The following is a 23183-nucleotide window of genomic DNA, read 5'->3' on the forward strand; positions in this document are numbered from 1 at the left end:
CATAGCCTCTGGTCCCAGACTGTGCTCTCAGGCCAAGCATGGTTATTTTTGTTATGAATTGATTCCCTGATCCTATTTGCGGAACAGGCCCAAAACTGAAAACGTGTGTTGTGACATTCAGTGTAGGGCCAGGGTGGGAAGGCAAGGGCTCTGCCGACCAGGGTGGAAGCTATTGGACCTGGCATTGCAACCAGAGCCCCCTGAATGGCTGAGCCACAGCTGACTTGCAAAAGGAATGAACACTTGCAAATGCACCTGGACTTCGAGCTTAGAATATAAAGTGGTAGAATAGAAACTGAAAATCCAAGTCCCTGAAATTCTGTATCAAGTTCACAAATCTTCTGACTTTGCACTTTCAGCAGGCAGCCTCTCATTTACAAAATACATAATATTTACTGTCCTGCTGTGAAAACAAATTTGTGGATGTTTCTGAAGCAATCAGATATATCTTGCTGAATGCCATGAGCTCAAAAGGGGTTTTAGTCATTCTGCTCTCAGAACTTTGTTTAAACCCTATGAACTAAAGACGATCTAAGTTCATCCACTGGGCAGAAGGACAAAGCTAAATCTGAAATGTTTATTTTTTTAATTGCAGAAATCCTGTGACAGGAATCCTATCAAAGAAATGATCTACATTGCATGTCTCAGAGTACGGAAATTAAAACTTCAGTGTCAACCCTTCTTTGGGCACTTCTCATGGGCAATTCCTGGCTTTGCAACTACAACAGTATTTGAGTGTAGTTTTTGTACTCAGACAATACATTTAAGTAATCTTCGCTTGTAGCCTACCAGTCCCCGCTGACCTGAAACATTCTCAACTGAAAATTTTTTGTTTTTAACAGTCAGCTACAAGCTCAATTAAGCCGGAGGGAATCTTTATATAGACAGCTTTTCTTGCTTGGAATAAGTGGCTTATTTGATTTGGCTTCCTCTGCTTTTTTTTTTTGTACAGGGAAAAATATGAAACATGTGAGCATCTCTCATCATCTTTATAATCTACAAACCCTTCTGGATGGGCTTACTAGCACATCCCTGGAGAGACAGCAGGTATGTGTGGGAGCTGGAGTATGTCTGAGATGGCTAATGACCTGTCAGATTTTTTCAGAAGAAAAGTTCAGCAACACTTCTGATGTGGCAGCCCTTTAGTACAAGAAATTTTTAACATAATTTTTGATTGGAAAAAAAAAATATAAGAAAAATAGTATTTTAAAACTTTTTTGTTTTCTCTGCTCTCTCAGCTTTCTGCTCCTTGTTTACAACTTGGAAGCAAAGGAACCAGATTCTTTCACCCTGCGAAAGGTTTAAAACAGGTTAAAGCACCAGCTTAGGATTTTTCTTAAGTAATAACCAACAAGCAAAGCTAAATCCTTTTGCAAAATAACAAATTTAATCGGACAGGCAGCTTTGCACCAGCTTCCGCCAATCTGCTGCCCAGTGCAGAGGCACAGGAACCGAGGGGGCCACAGCTGCTCTCCAGAGCGACTGGCAGGGCTCCAGCACCAGCCTGCCCAGCAGATAAAGGTTCCAGCCTGTTGGGAGCACGCAGCAAAGTGTGTGACTGTCCCACTGGTACTCAGCGTTGGGAAACTATTAGAGGAATGCGTAGTTCAACAAGCCTCTACACACATGCCTCTGTTTTTTCCCTTGAGATAAGATTTCGTGTTATGAATTCTCAGGGCTTCCCCTGTTTTTCTGGCCAGAGGAATCCTGGCTTAACCCAGCAAATTATGAGAGGGGTCCATAACAAGGGACAGAGGCAGGCCTTGTCACCTGAGGCACCTGGCAATACATTAGGAAAGAGTTTCATAAAGCAGGGAACTGTCATTCTTGGCACAGCTGTCCCTGCAGAAAGCAGACAGTAGCTCCTGCAGCCCCATCCATGTGCAGTTCAGATGCCCTGAGCTGGGTTTTAGCAGCACTGTGGGCTGCCCAGAGCAGGCTCCAGCCCTGCACAGTTTCTGGGATGAGGATGTTTGCGAACGGCTCCCCGTGAACTCCACAGCCTGGGTTCTTATCAGCACCCACTCCAGGCAGGTTACAGCGAGTTCGAGCTTGCCTGCCTGACCCAGGGGCTGGCCTCTGATTACAATGTCACTGTATGCTAGCTCTACACCCCCTCCTGCACTGCCTCCTTTGACAGACCACTTAATATACACAGCACATTTCTGAAAGGAAGAAACAATTCCCCATTCCACTCAGAGGCTAATGGAGAAAAGTCTTGCTCAAATACAAGTGCATGAAATGCTTCAAAGTAATTTTCTTGAAAATGGCTGGGAGTAATTTCCTCCTTTCTCTCAGAACTTTTTCTTACTCTTTATTTATATAAATACTTGCAACAATGGCTAATTGTCAGAAAAATGTAAGCTATTTCTTAGCAGGATTCTTGTCTGCCCATTTGTACATTCCAAACTTCTGTCTTTATGGCTGAAGTCTTGACTAAATTATATATCTCAGTACTGAGCTAGGCACTACCTCCCCAGAATGAGCCTGTTGGGACTGGCAAGCATTCTTGTTAAAAGCCTGAAATAAAATAATCCATTCCAAATGACTTATTCTTGGCTCTGGCAACTATTTGTGTGTATATATGCCCCAAGTTACGTTAATGTGGAAGTAACAGATCACAGAGAGCTGGTAGTGTTGTATATGATACTTACACGTTAAGCCTATGGCCATGACATCACTGCCCTTGTTCTGGGCTCCAGTGATGGTGTAGCCAAAAAAAACTTTACTGAGAACACAACTCATTGTTCCTCTCAGCTGCTGAGGCCCTATTGACTTTGTGAGTCACGCTCAGCATGCAGAGGTGACACATTCCCCCATTAGTGTTACTAATTCCCTGGTTTGGGAAGGGAATAGTGCCTGCTCTAGGAAAACAGGGAAGGGGTGGAGAAGCATTGGGACTCACAAACTCTCTAGCATGGCTTAGCCTTTCTGAGTTCATCTGTCTGCAACACAGATATGACACCAGGGTCTAAAGTTGTTATAAACAGAGGATTGTCCTGAGGCTTATTTAGGACAACTACTATTCTTTGGTGAATCCTAATGAGAGGCTCAGGCTGCCTGCAAGATACAGGGAACTAAGACCCTGTGTTTTCCTTTCTGTTTTGTTGGCTGACCAGCATGGCAGAGAGAGCTACAGGGACAGAATTGCCCTACTGGCCTCAGTTGGAGAGAAAAGAGCTGAAACAGCCTAGAGGTGGGCCTAATACTGATCAACATATGCTGGCACATATGGGTGGATTTGTGTAAGAAAACAACATCATCAGCATAAAGTGTGAAAAGCTGGGACTAGCTGTGCCATAGTAGATCACCACCCTTAGTCTCATGTAATGGTTTGCAGTCTTTGCTGATAAAATTACAGCAAACTAGAGGACCAGAAAAGTCTGTTGAAGAAGTTATCTTTGAGCAACAAAAAGCCAGAACTCAGTGAGGATCAGGAGTACTTAACAGGAACTGCAGGTGGTGGGAGATGCTTAGCTGGACCCACTTAATAGAAGCTGCTAAAGGAGTTAGAATAGCTGCAAGAAGCAGCAAGACAGAGGGACTGGTCAGGGGTTTCTACCCCATCTCAGCTCCAGCCTGAGGAAGCCTTTGCTACCCAGCAGGTGTGTGGCAGTCCCCCGAACTGTCAGATGTGAGCAGAATGTTTCCAGACCTGGGGAGCAATGGTCTGCTCTAGCAGCTGTGCCAGCAAGCAATGAGAAAGGGCTTTGGCAAGTATCATTCTGGGAGCTGGTGGATGCCTGTTGTTTGTGTTCCTTTGTCCTTTTCTTCTTTATTTCCAAAACAGTGCTGTTCTGCTAAGCCATTTATGATTTGTGAGCAAGGCAGCAGAACTCTCTGAACACTCAGTTAATTTATTTTTCTCAGGTTAGAAGTTGGAACACGAAATTCTATTTATTAATGAAATTGAACTGCCCTTGCTGTTGTCAGTTAGACTGGAAGAAAGAGTACATTTATTTCTTCCTTAATTTTTTATCTTTCCCTTGTTGTGCACTTGAGGCAAGGGTGAGGAAAGCTGCTTATTGCCTATGTTTGAGCTCTTTGCAGACTTGATGAGTCTCTAGTGAAAGTCTGCATGAGGAACCATTGGGAGGTTGGTACCACAAAACTGGACTTTCAGTTTATATACAGGAAAAAAAAATAAAGGGCCCTTTATTTACACTCTGTTGATGCCACCCCTTGATGGCTTTTACACCTCTCCTAATAAGAGCCTGAATTCCTGACTGCGTCTGACATGTGCTCACCATGTGTGGCTGCAGTATGCAAAGGTGTGTAAAAACTGGATATAAAATAACTCACATGTGTGGTAGCATGGGTCTAAGGTCAAACATGCCCAGGCAAAATTCTGGGCAAATGCCCAACAAGTGAAGCACACGGCAGCAATGATGCACAGCACTCACACACTTTGCTGCAGTTCCCATGCTAGTGAGAGGAATGAGGGAGGTTTGCCCCCACACTGCCATGTGTCTCTAGGACACTGCCAGGGTATTTCACCTGCAAGGCCAAGGAGAGGAAATAACAGCCTATGGTTATGTCCCCACTGCAAATGGGGCCAGAGGTACGCTCTGCTGATGCCACAAGCATTGCACAGAGTCTTTGGGAAGGCTTTTTACAGCTTCTGTTCCAATGGCCGTTCTGGTAATTGCACTTTCAGAGCAGTATGAACAGTATCAGCAGCATGAAAATATGTTACATTTGAAGCCTTTGGAGTCCAAGACTGCTTCTTACTCTTGCGATGCTCAGAACAGCCTGGAATGATGTCTCACATACCAGACTGCTGTCAAGCCTGAGAGATTGTTTCAGCAGTAGTCAGGACTGGCAGAAGCCAATTGAATCAGGCAGAGAGAATGCAACAGACTGGCCTGAGGCTGTTTTACAGCCCTGAAGGAGTCAGCTGCAGGGAAAGGATTATTTGTGGAGATAGATCCAGACCTTGTGATACTTGCTTGGTTCCACAAGGTGAAAGGAAGCTGTGAGCAGTCTCCTTGCAGGTAACCCTGTGATCACAAAGACACCTTTGTCTGTCCTGCCATCACTCCCCTAGTATTTGTACACAGACCCCAGTGCTATCTGCCCCCTATGAAAGCTAACCCCCACGTGCTGCTTTTTTCACAGGACTCGATCTATTCCTATGTTTCTCTATCCTTGCTGGAGGAAAGTGGACTTTCCTAAAGTCTAGCCGAAAAGACATTATGAGCCCTTTCACCCTGATGCTCTTCTTGGATCCCCTTAAATAAGATTTCGAGGTCCTCAGCATCTTTTACTTTCTAAATTCACTCTTCAGAATGGTGTATTCTGTTCATTTTCCATGAAGGGAAAGGCTCCATGCATAAGGTACTGCAGAGAGCCTTTGCCCCCACCCAAAGTCTTGTTTTTCAGAGTGACGCACACCCCGCTCTGCTATTACTTAATAAGAAGTGAAGTCACTGCTTTCCTCCCCTTCAAACTGCTCCACCCTCAGTCAGGAGGTCTGCTTCTCCACCCTTTGGCAAAACAGCTGTTTGGGGGTGGAGGTGAGCTTAGGGGTGCTGTTGACCAGCCTCTCATCTGGGGAGAAAAAAACCAACCAGTCTAGCCCTGTCAAAGAGCTGCTTCAGAGCTGGGAACAGCCCTGAAAGCCTTCCCCGTTTCTGTGTTTATGTGTATTTCATGTGAGCACAAGTTAATAAGATCATTCAGGTCAGTCTGTGGGGCTACTTTAGGATGCAAAGAAGAGTGGGAGCACAGCAAACCACCTGGCTATTCTTTATTTGTCTTTTTCCCTACTCTAGAAGAAAGTTTTCACTGGAACTCTCACCCTCCTACTTTGGCAGGTAGGAGGAGGCAGAGAAGTTGGTGTGTAGTGTGATGTGGGTCTAAGTTCTCTCTGCTCTGCTCAGGCCTTTCTCACAAGCAGTGGGAAGGAAGACAGCCCCTAGGAGTTGGGTGCAGCTGCATGATTTTGCCTTACCTCTCTCACTGTGAGCTCAAATAGCCCAGAAGCTGCCCTAAATATACTCCAGCATCCAGCAGTCCCTCAGGGACCATGTGCCAACTAAACATGCCTGGAACACAATGTGGTGCAGCCACTCTTCCTTCCCACCCCTGACATGCCCTTTCCGGCATGCTGGTGGCTGTTCTGGCTGTCTGCTCACCGGACACTTCACTGAAACAGAGAAACCACAGGCAAGGGAGCGATGCCTGGATTACATTCTATATCCTTGGAAGACAGAGTGTTGACATTTGGGGCCTCAACATCAAGGCTTTTAGGGAAGGCGTTTGCTCCAAGAGGTGTTATGTCGCTCCAGAAGCTCTGTGTTTAAAAGGGGAGCACTGCGAATATTCATTCAGAAAAGAAATTGTTTCATGCAAGGAAGCACAAAAAATGTGAAGGAAACTTGTCCCGGTAGGGGAGGCAAATGTTTCAACTGGCTCATGCAGAGGGTGACAACTGGAAGGGACCTCTCCCATGAAAAGGACAAACAGATGGTGAGGGACAGAAGGCAAAAGCAGAAGGTCTGACAAGTGAGGAGGCAGCTGGTAGGTCCAGTGGTCAGGATGGCCAGCTGTCCTGGGTTTGGAGGACGGGACCTTCACCTGCTGTAGAGCAAATGTAGTTTTGTTCCAGCTTTGCTGGGACCAGTAGAGTAGAGGAGCTCTCTGTGCACATAACTACTTTTCTGATATCTCCTGCTTCAGCAAGTCTGTACCAGCTCATGCGTTCTGTTCACTGTGCTACAGCAATTTATACTCCAGTTTCTGTTTTCCCTGCTCCTCAGGCATTTCCTGGCTGAAGCAGCCGTTAGCTCTGCTCTGCTCACTCCGATGCTTTATGATCACTTACTCTTAAATAATCAACTCAAAAGCAGCAAAGAAGAAAGCAGAGGTCCCACGAATTTTTAAATTTGTTTATATAGAGGTAGCAACTCACTCAAATGCCAACATCCCCATTGTGCCAGGTGCTACACAAAAATGGAACCAAGTATGTGTCCCAGAGGGAAAACGATTTTCATGTTAGCTGAGACAGAGTGCAAAGATGCAATGAGCTAATACTGGTTAATTCCAGTGGTCTAGGACTTCAGCTTTACATTGTTACAGAGCTCACATTCCTGGGTCAGAGAAACCATATTTTTGGGAAGGTTCAGTGGAAATGGTTTTGGGACTGTACCAAAGCCCTCCCAGGATTCCAGTTTTCTTAGTCTTAGCCTCAAAGGAATTTACAGCTGGCTCGGGCAGAACTGGAAGTCCCCACAGGAAGGATTTTGTTGATATTCAGTCTTTGGAGGACAGTGAGCTTCTCTGTGAAAGGCAACACATATATCTGTGGTCCATGACCACAGCACCACACCCACCACTCCTCCAAAACAGATAGAGTTTCACGGGCTCACATGACCCCATCCATCTGTTCAGGGACTATTAGGGCAACCTACATATGGGGTGTAGTGGGGGGAGATTCCTTCCATTCATTCCTTCAGTTTAGGCAGGATTTATCTCTGTCTGAAAGTGAATCAAGCTGCCAACACTTAAAAATTAAGGGACCTTCAGCAATCAGCAGAGCTCCCAGGAAAGCAGCTCACCAGGTCTGTTTTACGTGCAGACTGACTGCTTCCTGCCAGACAGAGCAGGGTGCTACAGGCAGTCTTGTCCAAGATACCCTAGTCAGTCTTCTGCTTCTGGTCCAACACAAAACCAGAGGTGTCTGTCTAATTAATAATGTAAATCTGGCCTCTGGCCTATTCTCAAGGAATACTGCTTTTCTGTCTTTGAGAGACATAATAACTACCTTTTCCTCCTCCTAATCAAGTTTCTCAGGATTCCTCATCTGACTCTAAGACTTTTGAAATCAATCAGCTGAAAATAAGGTTAGTGACACAATTTACAGGCCTTGAACTAAATTTTCTTACAGAGCAGAGTCACCATCTAAGGGCCCCTGAACCCTTTTACTGTCCACAGTCCTACACATCCATCACTTAGAGCCCACACTTTTCCCCTGCAGAGCATCCTCTACAGATTTTATGTGGAGAGGAGAGGCAATCAGGACTGGGAATCCATGAGAAATTTAGTGGAAGAAAAAGAGTCACCTGTTGCTCATGTTTCTGGGAAAATGTGGTTGAGACAAGTGGAGTCATCCCTACCCTTTTACCATTCTTTTGTACCCTGTGGTGCCTCTGGACTTCAGACTCATCACAATCTGTACAGCAAACCTCATGTTAGATAAAGCATTGACATCAATTCACCACAGGACTGTAAAGCAGGTAAGACTCAGAGTTCCCTGAATGTGGTATCTGCAGTACAAATGCCACAAGCTGCAAGCTCCTTCCCTCCTGGCATGGCACATTTATTGCCACTATGTTCATTTTAAACCCTCTCTAATGTGCACTCGATGCCCTTTGGCAGGGACTCATCCTGCCTGTTATGTATCAGTACAGTGTTTGGGACAATGTGGTTTTGATTTTTCTAACAAAGAGCAGTGCCAAAACATCATGAAAGTGCATCAGTCATAGCCTGCATAGGAAAGGCAGTGTCCATGGGATGATAACATCTTTGGTGGTTACCATAAAATTTTAAAGAATAGGTCATTCCCCTCATACACTTTTAAAAAACCTCATAAACATGGTATGCTAAGAACTACTAATATGAATATATCGCCCTTATTTGGAAAAAAAGCAAATTATGCTTCCAGTTGCATGATCCCACTTAATTTTTTGATATTTGACCTGCAGATTAGAGGTTTTCACGTCATCTGTCAACCCACAGAGACTATCCCAAGGTTCAGTGTGTGTGAGAGAGATAGGAAAGGAACATTAGAAACAGGCCAACCACAAATAGCTAAAATTAGCTATGAGAACTGGAGTACAGAGGTCTCTAAGGAACACTAGTCAAAGGAAGAAAATGGTTGTTTGCTAAACTCCCACTTATTCTACTGCCTCTGAGGACTCCTGGCTCATATCCCTGCCCAGACATCCTACACGGCTATTTAAGAGGATTTCCCCCACCCCTTCCCCCTCCATTGGCCATAATTTTCCTTTTTTGTAAGTGCAGTACAGAGTGATATGGGATTCCTGCTCTGGCAGCAAGATTCTGACTGGAAACAGGAAACAGGGGGGCTCTGCAGAGCTCAGCCTCTGTGACAACATGAACGTCACACCCATGTGCAGACAGGGATGCTTCTCACATATGGCAATGATCAGCAGCTCCCCTTTTTCCTCCCCTTCCCTCTTCCCCAGAAGGGCTTACAAAGCCCTAGAGGGGCCATATATCGAGTTGGAAGCAGTGTTTATGAAGCACGGCTGTGTGAGGCCTCAGTTATGACAGAACATGATTTCTTGCATAATTCTTTCAGATTCTCTGAGGCCAGTAAATTTGAGACTGTAAATCTTCACGTGACCAGAGCATATGGTCTTAGAATAAGACATGGAGTGAATCACAAAGATACAGTCCATCTTCTTCAGAATCTGATTAGGGGAATCCTTTGAGAACTATCCCTTGCAGGCATGCAGCCACAGGCATGGCTTTAAAAGCTTCCCTCCCTCCTTCTTCCCAGAAATGCCTGATGGAATAAGTTGGTTATTTTGGCAAAACCAGGTTGTCCTATTTTCTCCTTCCTATTTTAAAAGCCTTTTCTCAAAATAAAACCAAATGGCTATGACTACCTAATCCTTCAGATTACAATTTCAGGGAGAAAAAAATTGTTAAAAGTGATTGCATTGATACATGTGAAAACACCTTAGGGGACTTGGAGACATTGTCTAAGCTAAAGAGGTAGGTTCTGGAGGAGCAGGAGGAGAAGGAAATGCTCTTGCAATCACTTGGAGTGAGTATGGGTTTCCTCCAGCCATCTCTCTGGAGTGCTATTGCTTACATCCATACACAGATTATGCTATATTAGCCTCTCTAGGCTAACTTGCCAATACATGGTGTTCAACGGTGAAGTTTTATTCTGGATGAGGAAAGTCAATTTCAAATGAAGTAAAAGATTGCCTCCCTAGCTTGCTCCTTCTTTTTCATGGGGTAGACTGTGCTCTTCTTGATGATCCGGTTTCTTTGGCACAGCAGATACTTTATTTAAATATCAATGGGAGAAGTTTTTTCCAGCAACAGCTCATTCAGTCTCAGCACTGGAAAGGGGAATTGAAATGCCTTCAGTAGGTACACCCAGAGCTATCCTGTGAGGAAAGGGAGACCAGATTAGTGCCTTCTATCCTAACTGCACTAAGGATTTGTTGGCACTGTGCAGAACCTCACCCCTGCCCTCCCATTCCCCTCACTGGTCTTGTGGTGGTTCTGCTGAACTTGAACTGAGGGAAAAGGAAGCAAGATTTTGGTTAAAAAATGCTGGGTTGCAATCTAGGGAACATACAGGTAAAATGAAAACACATAAAATACTTGTCTATCTACTGTCTTTTGTACTGTCAGGTGCTGGGGAAAGTCTGCTGGAGAATCGTATCTCTGTTGGTAGAAACTGCTGTTGCTCAGCCCTTTGTTTATTGTTTTCCATTAATTATCCCATGATTAAAACTGTGGATTCCTCCCATGCATTGCATAACTTTTACTCTGAGAGCACTTTCCTCACTGACCTCAGCTAGGTGTCTAGGGAGAATCCTTCTGCCTCCCTGGCCTGTGTGGTGAGAATTCAATCTCTTCTTGCAGTTTCCTTGGAGAGGATAGGCAGGCAGAGGCAGAGGGAGAGAAAGAGGAGAGGGAGAAGAGAGAATGTGCTGTGCTAAGCTGCTATTGGACACCTGCTTCTGCTAGAAGTGTTCAGTCCCTCTCCAACCTCTTAGCACTTGAGATGAGCCGCTGCTTTGGAGCGCAGTCCAGGATCCCACTGCAGGCACTTGGGATAATGCCAGACCCCTGGCCAACACTCTGTGTGAGATTTGGTGGCACAGCTACAAACAGCAAAGCTACAGAGAGGTGTTTGCTTGCTCACAGCACATGGTCAAGCTGTGGTACCTTCAGAGTTCAACTCCTGGTATGTATTCTGTACATATGGACTACACCTCCCTGGTTCCTGCAGCTCTGGGTAGTTCTCACTGAAACACCCCTCAGAAGCATCCTCAGAAAGGCACAGTGAAGGGAGAGAGGCTGTCAGATTAAAGGAAAGGGGAAGAGAGGCTGTCGATTAGCTCTGTTTTCAGTGGACAAAGAATACTATTTTTGCACATCTGTGCTAAATCAAACACTGATTTTTTCACTCCTGACATTAATATATTAGATGTGGAACTCACATTGCTGACCTGAAAAGTTCCTTTGAGGAATGCATTACTCTTCACTTGGGAAGAGCAAGACAATAAACAAATAAGTGTCCTCACTTTAGACTGCAGATCTACCATCTCCTCATCTTTTGTCTCACACTGAATGCCAAGATTTATGGATAAAAATTCCAAAAGAGTGAGGAAACCGAAGCGCTGCCTTTTGCTCTAGAGAAGAAAGAGATCCGTCCTTGAAATCTCCCATCGGAAATTCCCCAGCTTCTCCTGGCTGGGACTGTGTGTCTGAGGGAAGGGCCTGATGTCAGTGAGCAGTCAGCTACTGTTTAGAATACAGCACAGATTTGGGAGCACAGGAAGGAAAGCATTGAAAAAGTCTGGATTTATAAGAAAAATCCTTTGCTGGAGCAATTCCACACAGAGGAACTGCTTCTCACTTTTGACATCACGCAGTGGCATGCATGACAGGAGTCACTGAGCTCATTCCCTGCTGGGACACTCTCCTTGTCACTAGAGACTGTCCTTGTAACTAATACCTTAATTTGCAGGTTCAGGTGAGAGGCTGGTAACACCTGCACTATGGGGATGAGGAGACTGGTTTATTCTTACAGGAAGTTTCTGAAGGCTGTGCAGGGAGAAGCAACTCAAGACATCAACTTTTCCTGCACTTGCAGCTGTTCTGCAGGTAAAGAAAAGACCCTTCCTTCACACCAGACAGCCCAATACTATCTTCAGGCTCTTTAAAGAAACAAAAAAAGGGATGCAAGCCCCGTGGTGCTGCTCTTTCTGCTTTTCAGATGTATGGTAATTTTAGGGGATTCCAACATGCTTTAAAACCAGTGACACATCCTAGGGACTGGCACATGAAGGGGCTGCAGCTCTCATAGCTCAGGATGGTCTAAGAGATGCAGGATTAATGCCTCCTGCCTGGGATCTTTCTCTACCTCCCTATACTCACATGGGATTGTGGAAGCAGCTGTATCCTGACAGTGCCCTCTGATGAGAAGGAGAAAAAGATTATGCTGAGAGATGAGGAAGCAGGCTCAGTCCATGCCTTCAGAAGGCTGGTGAGAGGCCTTCAGAGAGATGAGAGAAGAAGGATCTAGCTGTTCAACATGCCAAAAAGGCCATGTCCTCAGGTCAGCCAGCTCTCCCCCCAAGGGAGGCTGTATTCAGCTCTCCTGCTCCTCTGAGGCAAATCATCACTATGAAAAGCCAGGCCAGTAGTTGAGAGAAAACTGGGGATGCAGTGGTCAGCCACCTTCAGTAAAAAGAAAAAATTGGAAAAGTTGAAAATTAAATACTGGACTGTGCCGGGGGATTGAAAAGCACCAAGATAATCCCTCACCCCTGCCTAGCAGAGTAACCTCATCACAGGGAGGGCAACCAGCTGTGAGAGACATGCCAGTCTGGCAGGCTTTCTGTCCCACACTTGAATTTGAGCAGGACATAAAGGCTACAGTGAGAGAAGGCAATGAAATCTCTGCAACCACACCAACCTTTAGGCTCTTATCCCATCAAAAGGAAGATTTGCCCCATAGCTGCTCATGGAGCTGATGCAGATGTTACTGCATTTCTGTGTCTATCCCTTCTTCCTCAAGGGAAGGCTTCTACAGAGATATTGTAGAAGCCTCCCCTCAAAGGCTTCTACAGAGATATTGTCTTCTTCAAGTTACGTGGATAGAAACGTCAAACCTCAATTGCAGCCATGAATCTGCTCATGAATTCTGCTGGCTGCAATGCCACAGAGCTGCCTTAAAGCTCTCTTAAAAATGTGAGGCATTCCAGTCATTTTAATTACTGTGCATTGCATAAGCCAGAAACCAGTTCATACAAAGGAACAACAGAAAAGTGATTTTCAATTGCTCTCACTCTCTTCTGTATTTAGTGCAGCCTCCAAAGCTCTGGGAACACCAGCTCTTATTACCATTTGAAGTACTTCATCTATTTGAAATCTCTTTGTTCAGTCACTTAAAGCTATTGATGCAGTTTAGAAGGCTTTAAAAAAGAAAATCAAAACTTCAATTTGAAAATGGCTACAGCAGCAGGAAAGCAAAACAAGAGAAATGGAAAGACTTACTATAAACAAAAATGAGAGAACATTAGTTGCTTGGAATGAGGCATAGGCAGGTAGAACCAAGCAAATCACGTTGAGTCCTTCCCTCCCGGATTCTGTCAGACCATCTAATCACAGCCTCCTGGCTTGAACCTGGCATGGTACTGAGCCCTCTGGCCCTGGTCCAGAAATGCACTTAAGCTTCTATTTAACTTTGTGTATGTAAATGGTTCTGTTGACTTCAGTAGAGCATCTTGTATGCTTAAAGCTGAACATGTGCCTTAGTGTTTTGCTGGATTTGGGCCAAAGAGCGCAGTCATGTGCAGGAAACATTTTCAGCTTGATAAGGCTGTTAAAAGATATTTCCTGGTTACTCTTCTGCAGCTGATGCCACATCACAGCCTGACTGGAGGATCCCCACACTACTGAGGGGTGATTTCATATTCCACAACCCTTTATAATGTAATATTCCTGGAAACACATGGTGCCTACAGTCTGCTACCAGGCTGGGTGCTCTCGGTGGGCATAGTCTCTAAAGGATTCTTGAGGACTGAACACAGTATAGAACTGTTAGAGCTGATGAAAATTTAATGGTGTACCTGCAATGAAAAGCTTGGGAATGGGATGGAGTGTTACCTATGTCTGGCTTGCAGACAGGAAGGTGACATAATTCCTTTGCAACCTCAGAGAAAGAGATCAAATGAAATTTTTGTATGTATTCATAGAATCAAAGACATTTTTGAAGAAGGAGTATTCTCATTTTAAATAGCATATAAAGTTCAAAGATACAACAGTGGAATTAATAGGAGTTTTTCAACTTGTTTCACACACATAAATCATAGCAAATACAAACATTTTAAAGAAAACATCTTCTCAGAGGACAGTGTTAGAAAAGAAACAGTTTACTGAAAAAGAAGCAGATAATCGAGAAATATGAGAACCCTTTTCTAACACGTTGCATGGCCATTCTCTACTGTCCTACAAGATGGCAGGAGTGTGCTGTAGAAAGAACATCAGAAAGCTCTGAAAACCCTTCTCCTCATGAATAAAAACAATGAGACCTCCTAGAGGGCATGATGCTGAGCTGCTGTAAAAGATATAAAGATCATCATCTTCAAGAAAAGTTTTTAGGACAAGAGGATGCTTTTGAGCAACTTGTCAGGTGGACAATTTAGAATGCTAATGGCAAGACTCCACACTCATGAATCAAGTCAATTTGCTGTCAAAAAATTAAAATAGAAAAGGGCCCTTACTTCAGAAGCTTTTAAAGTCAATATATTGTTAAGGAGGTGGCAGGGCTGTTGAACTGCAGGTTGAATTCTCCTGATTTCATTAATGCTGAGCTCAGTTTAAGCCAGCTAAGATCTGGTGATGAACTGAAGTGTTACCAACCACTACATGTGACATTTGTCAGGGTATTTTGCTCTGGTGATAGTGGGGTCTCTCTCTCTGCGCCTCCCCCTCTCTCTCTTTCTCTCAGCCCTCCTGGTATGTGTTGTTTTTGCCAGCAGTTGCTGTAGTTTGATGAAGCCCTTCTGTACTGAAGCAGCCGGCATCCCTCACAATGAAATGTGATCAGAAGACAAGTGAACATGCCTTTAGTTCATATCTCAGTCTCTGTCCCTGGTTCGAGGCGGGTCTTGTGGAAGGAAAACGATGTTAACATGCACCTGATATAAACTCAGTATCAGAAAGCAGAAGGCAATTCTCCTTGCCGAAATTTAAATGACACCCAGCTCAGTATGTTTCCTGTTCCAAGGAATGTGTTCTTCAGGTCCTGCGTCCGCCGGCGCCATCTCTTGCAGCGCAGTGCCCCCTAGCCCTGCCGCGCACACGCTGCGCTCAGCCACCAGCGCCTGCGGGACGCGCACGGCCTTCCCCGGGGATTCTCGCACCAGCTGCTGACCCGGCCCAGTCACGCTTGGCTTGCGGGAGCCGACGGGAGCACAGCACGAAGCTGGGTGGCTGCTCGGTAAGGCAGAGAGATCCTTAATTGTGTTCAGCAGTGTGTTCTTGATGGAAGACTGGAATAACATAGATTTCTTTATTTGGTGACATCAACCAAACGTGAACTCAAATTTTCTCATATGAAGATCAAGGTGTCTATTTTCTCCTTCTTTCAATGCTGCCTTCTTTATGGCCATATAAGGTTTAAAGTTTTATCTGAGCAAAGAAGCAGAATGACAGTTTTTATTTTATTTTTTTTTCCCATGCAGTTTTTTCCATAGAAGAAGAATTAAGAGATAATTATCCTTTCAGTTCCTTCATTGACTTTCTCTGTTAATCTGACACCATTATCAGTATTTTCTCATATAAATAAACGCTCAGAATCTTTGCCTGGCTTTTTCGGAGTTCACTTTGCCAGTAGGTCTTAAAGGGGAGAGGCTAATATTGGATATCTAATGGATATTATCAGATGATAACACAAAATATCTCTATTTGCAGATGATAAAATAAGTGTACAGACAGATTAAAGTATTTAACAAAGGCCTTGAGCAGGCCACTGGCCAGACTGAACTTTCCTGAGTATAATTTACTTGTACTTTACAAAAATAGAACATTCTGGTTTCTCTGTGTGAAGTGTACTCTTCAAGAGGCAAATAAGTATTGTTCTTAATGTACAGTATCCAGTCCTGATTGAAAAAACTGCACCCCAACTACTGTAGAGAAATGAATCGCTCTGAAAAAGAATATCTAAGTGTAAAAAAAGCAGGTGAATCAGCTAAGCCCTGATCAAACACAGGTACTACTACTCCAGGCAATGATAATAAAAGCACTAAAAAGAATTCTGGATCATTTCCTAAACAGTGGTATAGAAGATAGTGGCAAGCCTTGCCATACTGACAGCCGGCACCCCATCCCTTCCGAAGAGATGTGCCCAGCCCTTGGATCAAGCTGTGTCACTCCTTTTCATCTGATTGCTTCTCTGGATTATATCTGAAAAGTGAGCCAGTTCCTGCAATCAGCACAAACTTGGTGTCATTTTAACTAGCTTGGTCAGCCTCACTGTAAGCAAGCTACTTCCATAGCTTGGAGGGCCCTGTGGAACTTCAGTAATTTCTGGGCCCCTTCCTCTCCTGTTTCAGATATCGAGAAACTGGGTTTGTTTTTCAGTCTCCTCTCAATGTGTCCTGCATCTGTGTATCATAGACTCTCAGCATTTACACAGCACCCCACAGCTTAAAAACTTATTACAAAGCATTTAGCATGTTAGTCCTCGGAACACATAGGAAAGGTGTTATTATAGGAATGAAGAAACATATTCAGGGGAGTTACTTGGCCAGAGAGCGAAGGGAGGTGGTGCAGGAGCTGTGATTATAATCTAGTTGTGTGTGAGCCAAACTCTCCCTTATTTACACCAGTGTCAGGTTCTGGCAGAATTCTACTTCTCTCAGATATTGATCTGAGATGTTGATAGGGCAGGTGTATCATGATGTTGGTGGATATCAAACTTTTTACAACAATAAAGGAAAAATGAGAGTGCCAGACACACCTAATTCTTCTTCCATGTTACTCTGCTGAGGTCGGTGGAGTTGTTCCTTGTTTACAGCCAGTGAGACTGAAATGACATCCACCCAACCTGATGGATCCAGCTTCACTTGTAGCACCTTGAACAGATAGTCCAAGTACCTAAAATATTTTTTGAGCAGGGTTTCTTGTATTGCAACTTGGGCCGAATGGTTCAGGCTGTGAGGTGTCTAAACAGAATGATTTATTTAATACCCTGTCTCACACATACTTATCGGACCCGTTAATACCTCAGCACCGTCTGATTTTTTCACTGTGTTCACTAATGCACATTCCTGAGCAGCTTCCAACACTATTATCCCATGACACAGGGATTGGAAGCACAGTGAGGCAAAGCTGCCACACAGGTTGTCTGTGTCACAGCGAGGATAGGAACTTGTGTTTCGCACTGCTGGCATTGCAGCCTTGATCCCTACTGACAACACCCATCCTGAAGCTTTTGCCTACCAATGCTCCAAATAAAAGCCTGTGCTTCCTTAAGACAGGAGATTTTAATTTTATATGGACAATATGATTAAAGAAAAGGTGTAGGAAGACTGTGTTTCACCCAGATGGAGCAGAATTGTAAATCTAAAGACTTAGCTGACTGTATAGAAATTTAGGACAGCTGGTCCCTGGCCTTTAATACCAGCATAATTTATAACTAGACGCGCTTAAGTCTTGTAAACCCCGTGGAAAGTACTCTGACATTATATATACTGGTTTGATACTGTGATTAATCACCCCCCAGTCCCCTTTGAAGGATAATAAGGCTGTCTGTATCATGCAGCTGGCAATCTTTGTCCTTACAGTCCCAGCTCTTCTATAACATTTACATTTCTACAGCTGATGGAAATTTATGGCTTCGAAAGGGGATAAAGGAAAACAAAACAAACAGGACATTTCTCTAGATTCCACTAAAGCCACTCTGCTAAAATGTACTTTGAGATTAAATGTTGGGGGTGCCCAGGTAGATACAACACTGCTTTTTCCAGCTTGGTTTTAGCAGGTTATGACCTCTTTCTGACTGAAAGGCCAGAGAAGGGGAATTGCTGGGTGGTGGAGAAGGAGCATCTGAGCAGGATTAAAAACATTCAGGACAAAATCCTGGTTTACAGTTCACGTAGGTCTTGTCCTTTCCCCCCATCCTCTTTCTACGGCCCGTTGGGAGAGGAAAAGAAGCAGCACACTGCACTTGTGCGTTAGACAGCTCTCTGGAACAGCCGCAGTAGCGTGCCTGCAGGTTACAGTCAGTTTGCAGGCAGCCCCGGCGGGCTGAGGGGAAACAGGCGAGTGTCCAAGCGGGCCGCGAGCGTTCTCCAGGTGTCCTGAGGAGCGGCGCGGCCGCCCCGGGGCAGGATGTGACAGGCTCGGGCGGACACCCGCCGCCACGGGAGAGCTACCCCGCCCCGCCGTACCGGGAGCGAAGCGGGTCGGGTCCAGGTCGGATCGGAGCGGGTCGGGGCCAGAACCAGGGTCGAGGCCAGAACCGGGGTCGAGGCCAGAACCGGGGTCAGAAGCGGGGTCGGGGCCGGGGCCGGGGCCGGGGTCAGAAGCGGTGTCGGGGTCGGGGTCAGAACCGGGGCCAGAACCGGAGTCGGGGCCCCGCCCGCCGCGCGCCCGCTCTATTCCCTATAAGGCGCGGCGGGCGCGGCCCCGCCCCGCGCTCGCGCCGATGAGGTAATGCGGCGCTACCATTGGCCGCGCGCGGCGGCGCCCCCGGAGCGCGAGCGGCTCGAGCCGAGTATAACTCCGCGCGCCGGTGCTGCTCTGTCTGCAGCGCTCCGCACCTCAGCTCCCCTCAGCTCCGCACCCGCACCGTCCCGCCAAGCGAGCCAGCCAGCCAGAGAGACAGGGGCAGGGCAGGCAGCCGCGGAGCACGGGCTGTTAGGGAGCAAGAATAAAGTCAGCCGAACACAGCATCGGCCGCTTCCCGCTCCGCAGAAGTGAGGAGGCACCTCGGGGGCAACATGACGGCGTGGCTGAGCTTCCTCGTCGTGTTCCTGTGCAGCTGGAGCCTGCGGGACTTGATGGTGGAGGCTTGCACTTGCGTCCCCATCCATCCGCAGGACGCTTTCTGCAACTCCGACATCGGTAAGTGCCGCCGCCCGGGCCGGGAGGGCTAGGGGGACGCCGAAAGCTCCCGGGACCCTGAGGGGTGCGGGCAGCAGCGCGGCTGTCACGGCCAGGCAGCCGCGTCCCGCCAGGCACGCAGTGAGCGCAGCGGTGCGGCGGGCGGGTCACACCGCACAGCGCTGACCTGACCTTCCAGGAGCGGCTTGGGCTCCGGTGCTGCCCCAGACGTCTGGGTTGGTAAGAGGAGAGGCGTGTGGTGGCGGACCCCCGCCCAGCCCTCCCAAGCTCTGTCCCACGGCGGCAGCAGCCTTCCGCAGAAGTATCTTAAAGAAATCAGTCATTGTTAGAGTGGCGTATTTTGTACAGCAGGACAGAAACACAATTGCAGGTGTAGGCTGCCAAAACTTCCTCCTCAACTTGGTGACAAGAAGTAGGAGGCAGGATTAGGATGGGTGCTCCCAAGCCACGAAGCCGCCTGTGGCCGCTGCGTGTTGGAGGTGCGGCTCTCACGGGCTTGTGGTGCTGTGCTTGTAACGTTGGGAAGGGCTCGAAAAGCAGGTACCAAGTGTATCCAGGCTTGCTGCATGCTGTGCTGTGGTCTTTGCAGCTGTGGGAGGTGTGTACACCTGCACGCTTTTGGGAGAGCTGAAACACTTTCCTTGGATCCTGACTGATATTTTCCACTATGGGTTTTAGCATCCCTAGGGGTCTTCGTTACACTAACTTTAGGTAGAGGACATGGACAGCACCAGAAATCTCTGAGGAGCAGGTAATGGGGAACTCTGTTCCCAAGTTTGTTGGCTTGCTTGTGGTCAAGGGTGGGTAACAAGATATTGTTGTTTCTTGTTAGCTCTCCGTGGCAAAGTGTATGAAATCAATTAGTTGTGTCCTTTGAGCTACTACTGGACACATGTCTATGTAATGGTAAATACAGGCTATCACTTCAGCAGTGGTGAGAGGACAGCACAAGTCCGAGAAGTCTCCTGCCTTCTCTGTAGGTTGTCTTAGCAGCACAGCATAAAAGGGGCCAGGGACTTTGCACTGCTGATACCCACATGGTACTGACTCAGAGTAGAGTCTGCAAAGAAATCCACCTGGCAACTGCTATGGAAGTCAAATAGAAAGTAATTCTCACTGCAGCAGAACACCCATTGCTATGAATGCTGCCAGTAGCCTTTTCAAGTTAGCCAAGGTTAGTGGCAAAATATCTCTTGCCTTCAGTTCTACAGAAGCTGCAGTTGTGCCTGGTTACTCATGTTTAGTTTATATAGTGAATCTGCTCCTGAATGCCAGAAAACCCATTCCATATTAAAAGTGGTGGGAAGCTTACACTTTGTTTCAGTGATGATAGCCTGGAAAACATTCATGAAATAGTTTTATACTGGGAAATTCTTCCAGGAAACTAAACTATTCAAACTTCTGTTGCCATTTTCATAGCTTGGATAAACAAGTGTGTCACCTAAGTGGCAACTGCCAGGGAGATTGTTCTTTCTGTGAAAGTGAGACTGGGAAACAACAAAAGCTGATGGCCTTCATTAGCTGCATTTTGGGAGAACTGTTTTCTTGCTCTGGTTAGGTCATGCTATAATAGATAAGAGGTAGTTTCAGTTCAAAAATGGTATTAAATACATTTTGGTAATAAATACACACTGACAGAATATTTTTACTATACGGATAAGTGACTCAGAGTGAACTATGGCATTTCATATAATGGTGCTCCTAAACTTTAGGGCACAAAGTTTTTCCATTTTCTACTCTGTTTTCTGGTTGAGTTCAAAGTCTTCCCTTCTTCTTTCCTTTCTCTCTTCGGGGCCCTTCATTATATCTCAAGCCTTGGCTTTGCTCTGAGGCAAAGTAGTTCAAAAAGTTGATGTGTCTGGGGCTGTCATGCCTACAGACATCACAGCAATGCAAAGGAAGAGCAGCTTGAGGGGAAAGAGCAACCCATTCCAGTAAATGCCTTGAATGCAAGTTTGGTTAAGACTGCATGGGTTGAAGAAAAAGTAAATCCTTACATTTGCTAAGACTGTCTGGAAAATGTGATATTTCTGTAGGCTGATTTTAGTAAATGCTGTCATGTTCTTCATACGTGGAAAGGACAAAAAGCTCACTAAAGCTTTCTGGCTTTGGAGGAGTTAATCATCTCCATGGAAACTGATGGCAGTGTACTAGTGCAGTGTTTAGACAGACTAAACTACATGCTGGGTTATAAAACACATTGTGGGGAAGAAAGGGACTTGGCAGCAAGTTTTTATGCTCTTAAAACTTCTGACAAAATACCAGCTCTAAAGGGAGGAGTCAGTGCAGTAAGGGCTGGAGCAAAAGAGGCTTTTAAAATAGCTCCTGAAACAATACAAGAAATTAACTAGCTAGGTGGCAGCCTAGGAGAGGCTTTTCTTCTTCAGAAGCACTGCATTTTGAAGAAGGAGAAAACTTTTGGTTGAGAACTGTAATGCAAACTTCTGATGTTGATGTTTTCCTGCTTAACCAGTGAAGTCCTACTCTCAAGTTTTATTCTCTTCTCCTTTAATCTGATCTCACTGGACATTTAATTTTTCATTTTCCAGTGGCTCAGTTCTGATACAGCCTCCCAACCCTGCAGTCACTAGAAGGTTTTAATCTTTACAGAAACAGATGGTCAAATAAACCCATTGGAAAGAGCAGGATTTCAATATGTACATAGTTTGAAAGTGAAGGTTGTGTTCTTTGAAGGAATCTTGAACTTCATAAATAACAACGTATATATATTTTTTTAATTTAAAAAAGGAGGAAGGGGAGAAAAAAGAGGTACTATTGGTCACAAGGGATCTTTTCACTCAGCCTGACTGTTCCATCATGATGAATGAAGCAAAAGTGAAGAGGTGTGTCTTATCTGGCCCTATGGGTCAATCAATAATAAAATTGCTATTTTAACTCTTGGCTTGCTTTCTTTACCGGGATCAGTAAGTGCCAGAAGAGGCAGTACTGTAATTGGACAAACAGCGGCTGCTATGATTTGCCATCTGAACTTTGCTTCCTCCCCTCCTGCCCTCTGCCTATGACCCCTTCCAGATGTGAATATTTTTCTTTTGTTTGAATTAAGAGACCTTTTGAGAGAACAGACGCCAGGCATGCTTTGTTCTTTTGTGACAAAGCTGTGACATTTCCAGCTGGACATAGCTGACATGAAAGGGACTTGTTTGTCCTTTTTTTGCACGAACAGCAGGAATTTTTGAGCTTGGCTGAGGAATGTTGAATTCACAGGTCTGGAAAAAACGCCTCCCATTTGGCCGGCCCCCTCTGCCCCACATATCCTTTCAAAAAAAAGAAAAAAGGGAGAAAATATATGAAATTGCAGACTGCATTTTGACAAACCAGTCTGCAAGTGATAAAGTACTTTGTTCACTCCACAGCTATCTTACTTCTATCTTGCGCATATACTTTAGAGAAGAGCTTATGGCACTATTAGATGTTTTTTACCCAGCTCAAAGGAGCTCAACATTGCTCTGTGCTGGGGGAAAAATACCAGTATCAGCAAGGATGCCAGTGGGCAGTGCTCCTCTCTGTTCTAAGTAACCTCGCTCTTGGTGAGATGGAGGTGGCAAACTCTGGGGAGGTGAAGGTAAGTTCTTAAGAGTCCCTTGGTGCTGTGGAAGCCATTCTATATTCCATCCTCCTATACCCACAGCACTGAGCTCACAACACCTGCAGTGGCTCCCATCCTTTTAACTGAGAATATGAGAGAAGAGCAAGAAGAAAACAGCAGAGAAGGAGGAAAATGGTGAACTTGTTTGGCCTGAAGTCTAAGCACCTAATGAAAACCTGCTCTTTCCTGGTTTCCCTGAGTTGATCATTCCACCTTCTCACTAATAACCTAAAAGAGATGTGCTGAACACTTGATCAAACATGAGATTTTGAACGTGATTCTTTATTTTGTTGTAGTGATATGAAATGTCCTGTCTTAGCCTCTAAGGCAGACAGGTAAGGTCTGCCAGACTAAAAAAATAGTTACAATAACCTATTTCAAATTAATTATATGAATCTTTAGTGCTGAGATGAATTTAAAACTAATTTTTTTGGTTATATGTTGTGGCAATGGTTGCAAAAGTGTATCCACTTCATCAGACATTTGTCAAGGAAGTAATGATGTGATTTTATTTTTAGACTGGACTTCCCTTGGAGGCATTTTAGAAGCAGGAAATCTGAGAAGCATCCCATAAAGCTTCAAAAAAGAATAAAAAAAAAGCACTGCAAATTTCATTTTATGTGGGAAGAAATGGAGGAGATTTGACTTCTATGGAATTCCCATGTCCACGCTAATAACTTTGTTGAAAGAGGGTGTTCCTTGTGACTAGTCATGTCTCCTGACA

The 23183-nt window shown here is 45.2% G+C and overlaps 2 protein-coding genes across 2 annotated transcripts in view; one reads left to right on the plus strand and one right to left on the minus strand.

The window, feature by feature from the left end:
- The window catches only part of SYN3 (synapsin III), a 185078-nt gene that overhangs the window by 66465 nt on the left and 95430 nt on the right, over window positions 1-23183 (minus strand). The window lies entirely within an intron of this gene.
- TIMP3 (TIMP metallopeptidase inhibitor 3) overlaps window positions 18544-23183 on the plus strand; it is a 37485-nt gene continuing 32845 nt past the window's right edge. Inside the window, exon 1 of the mRNA XM_058805620.1 lies at window positions 18544-18852. Coding sequence (XP_058661603.1) covers window positions 18729-18852 — 124 coding nt within the window. The 5' untranslated portion in view covers window positions 18544-18728. The remainder of the gene's footprint in view (window positions 18853-23183) is intronic.

The sequence above is a fragment of the Ammospiza caudacuta genome, chromosome 5, assembly GCF_027887145.1.
Source record: "Ammospiza caudacuta isolate bAmmCau1 chromosome 5, bAmmCau1.pri, whole genome shotgun sequence".
Taxonomy (NCBI): domain Eukaryota; kingdom Metazoa; phylum Chordata; class Aves; order Passeriformes; family Passerellidae; genus Ammospiza; species Ammospiza caudacuta.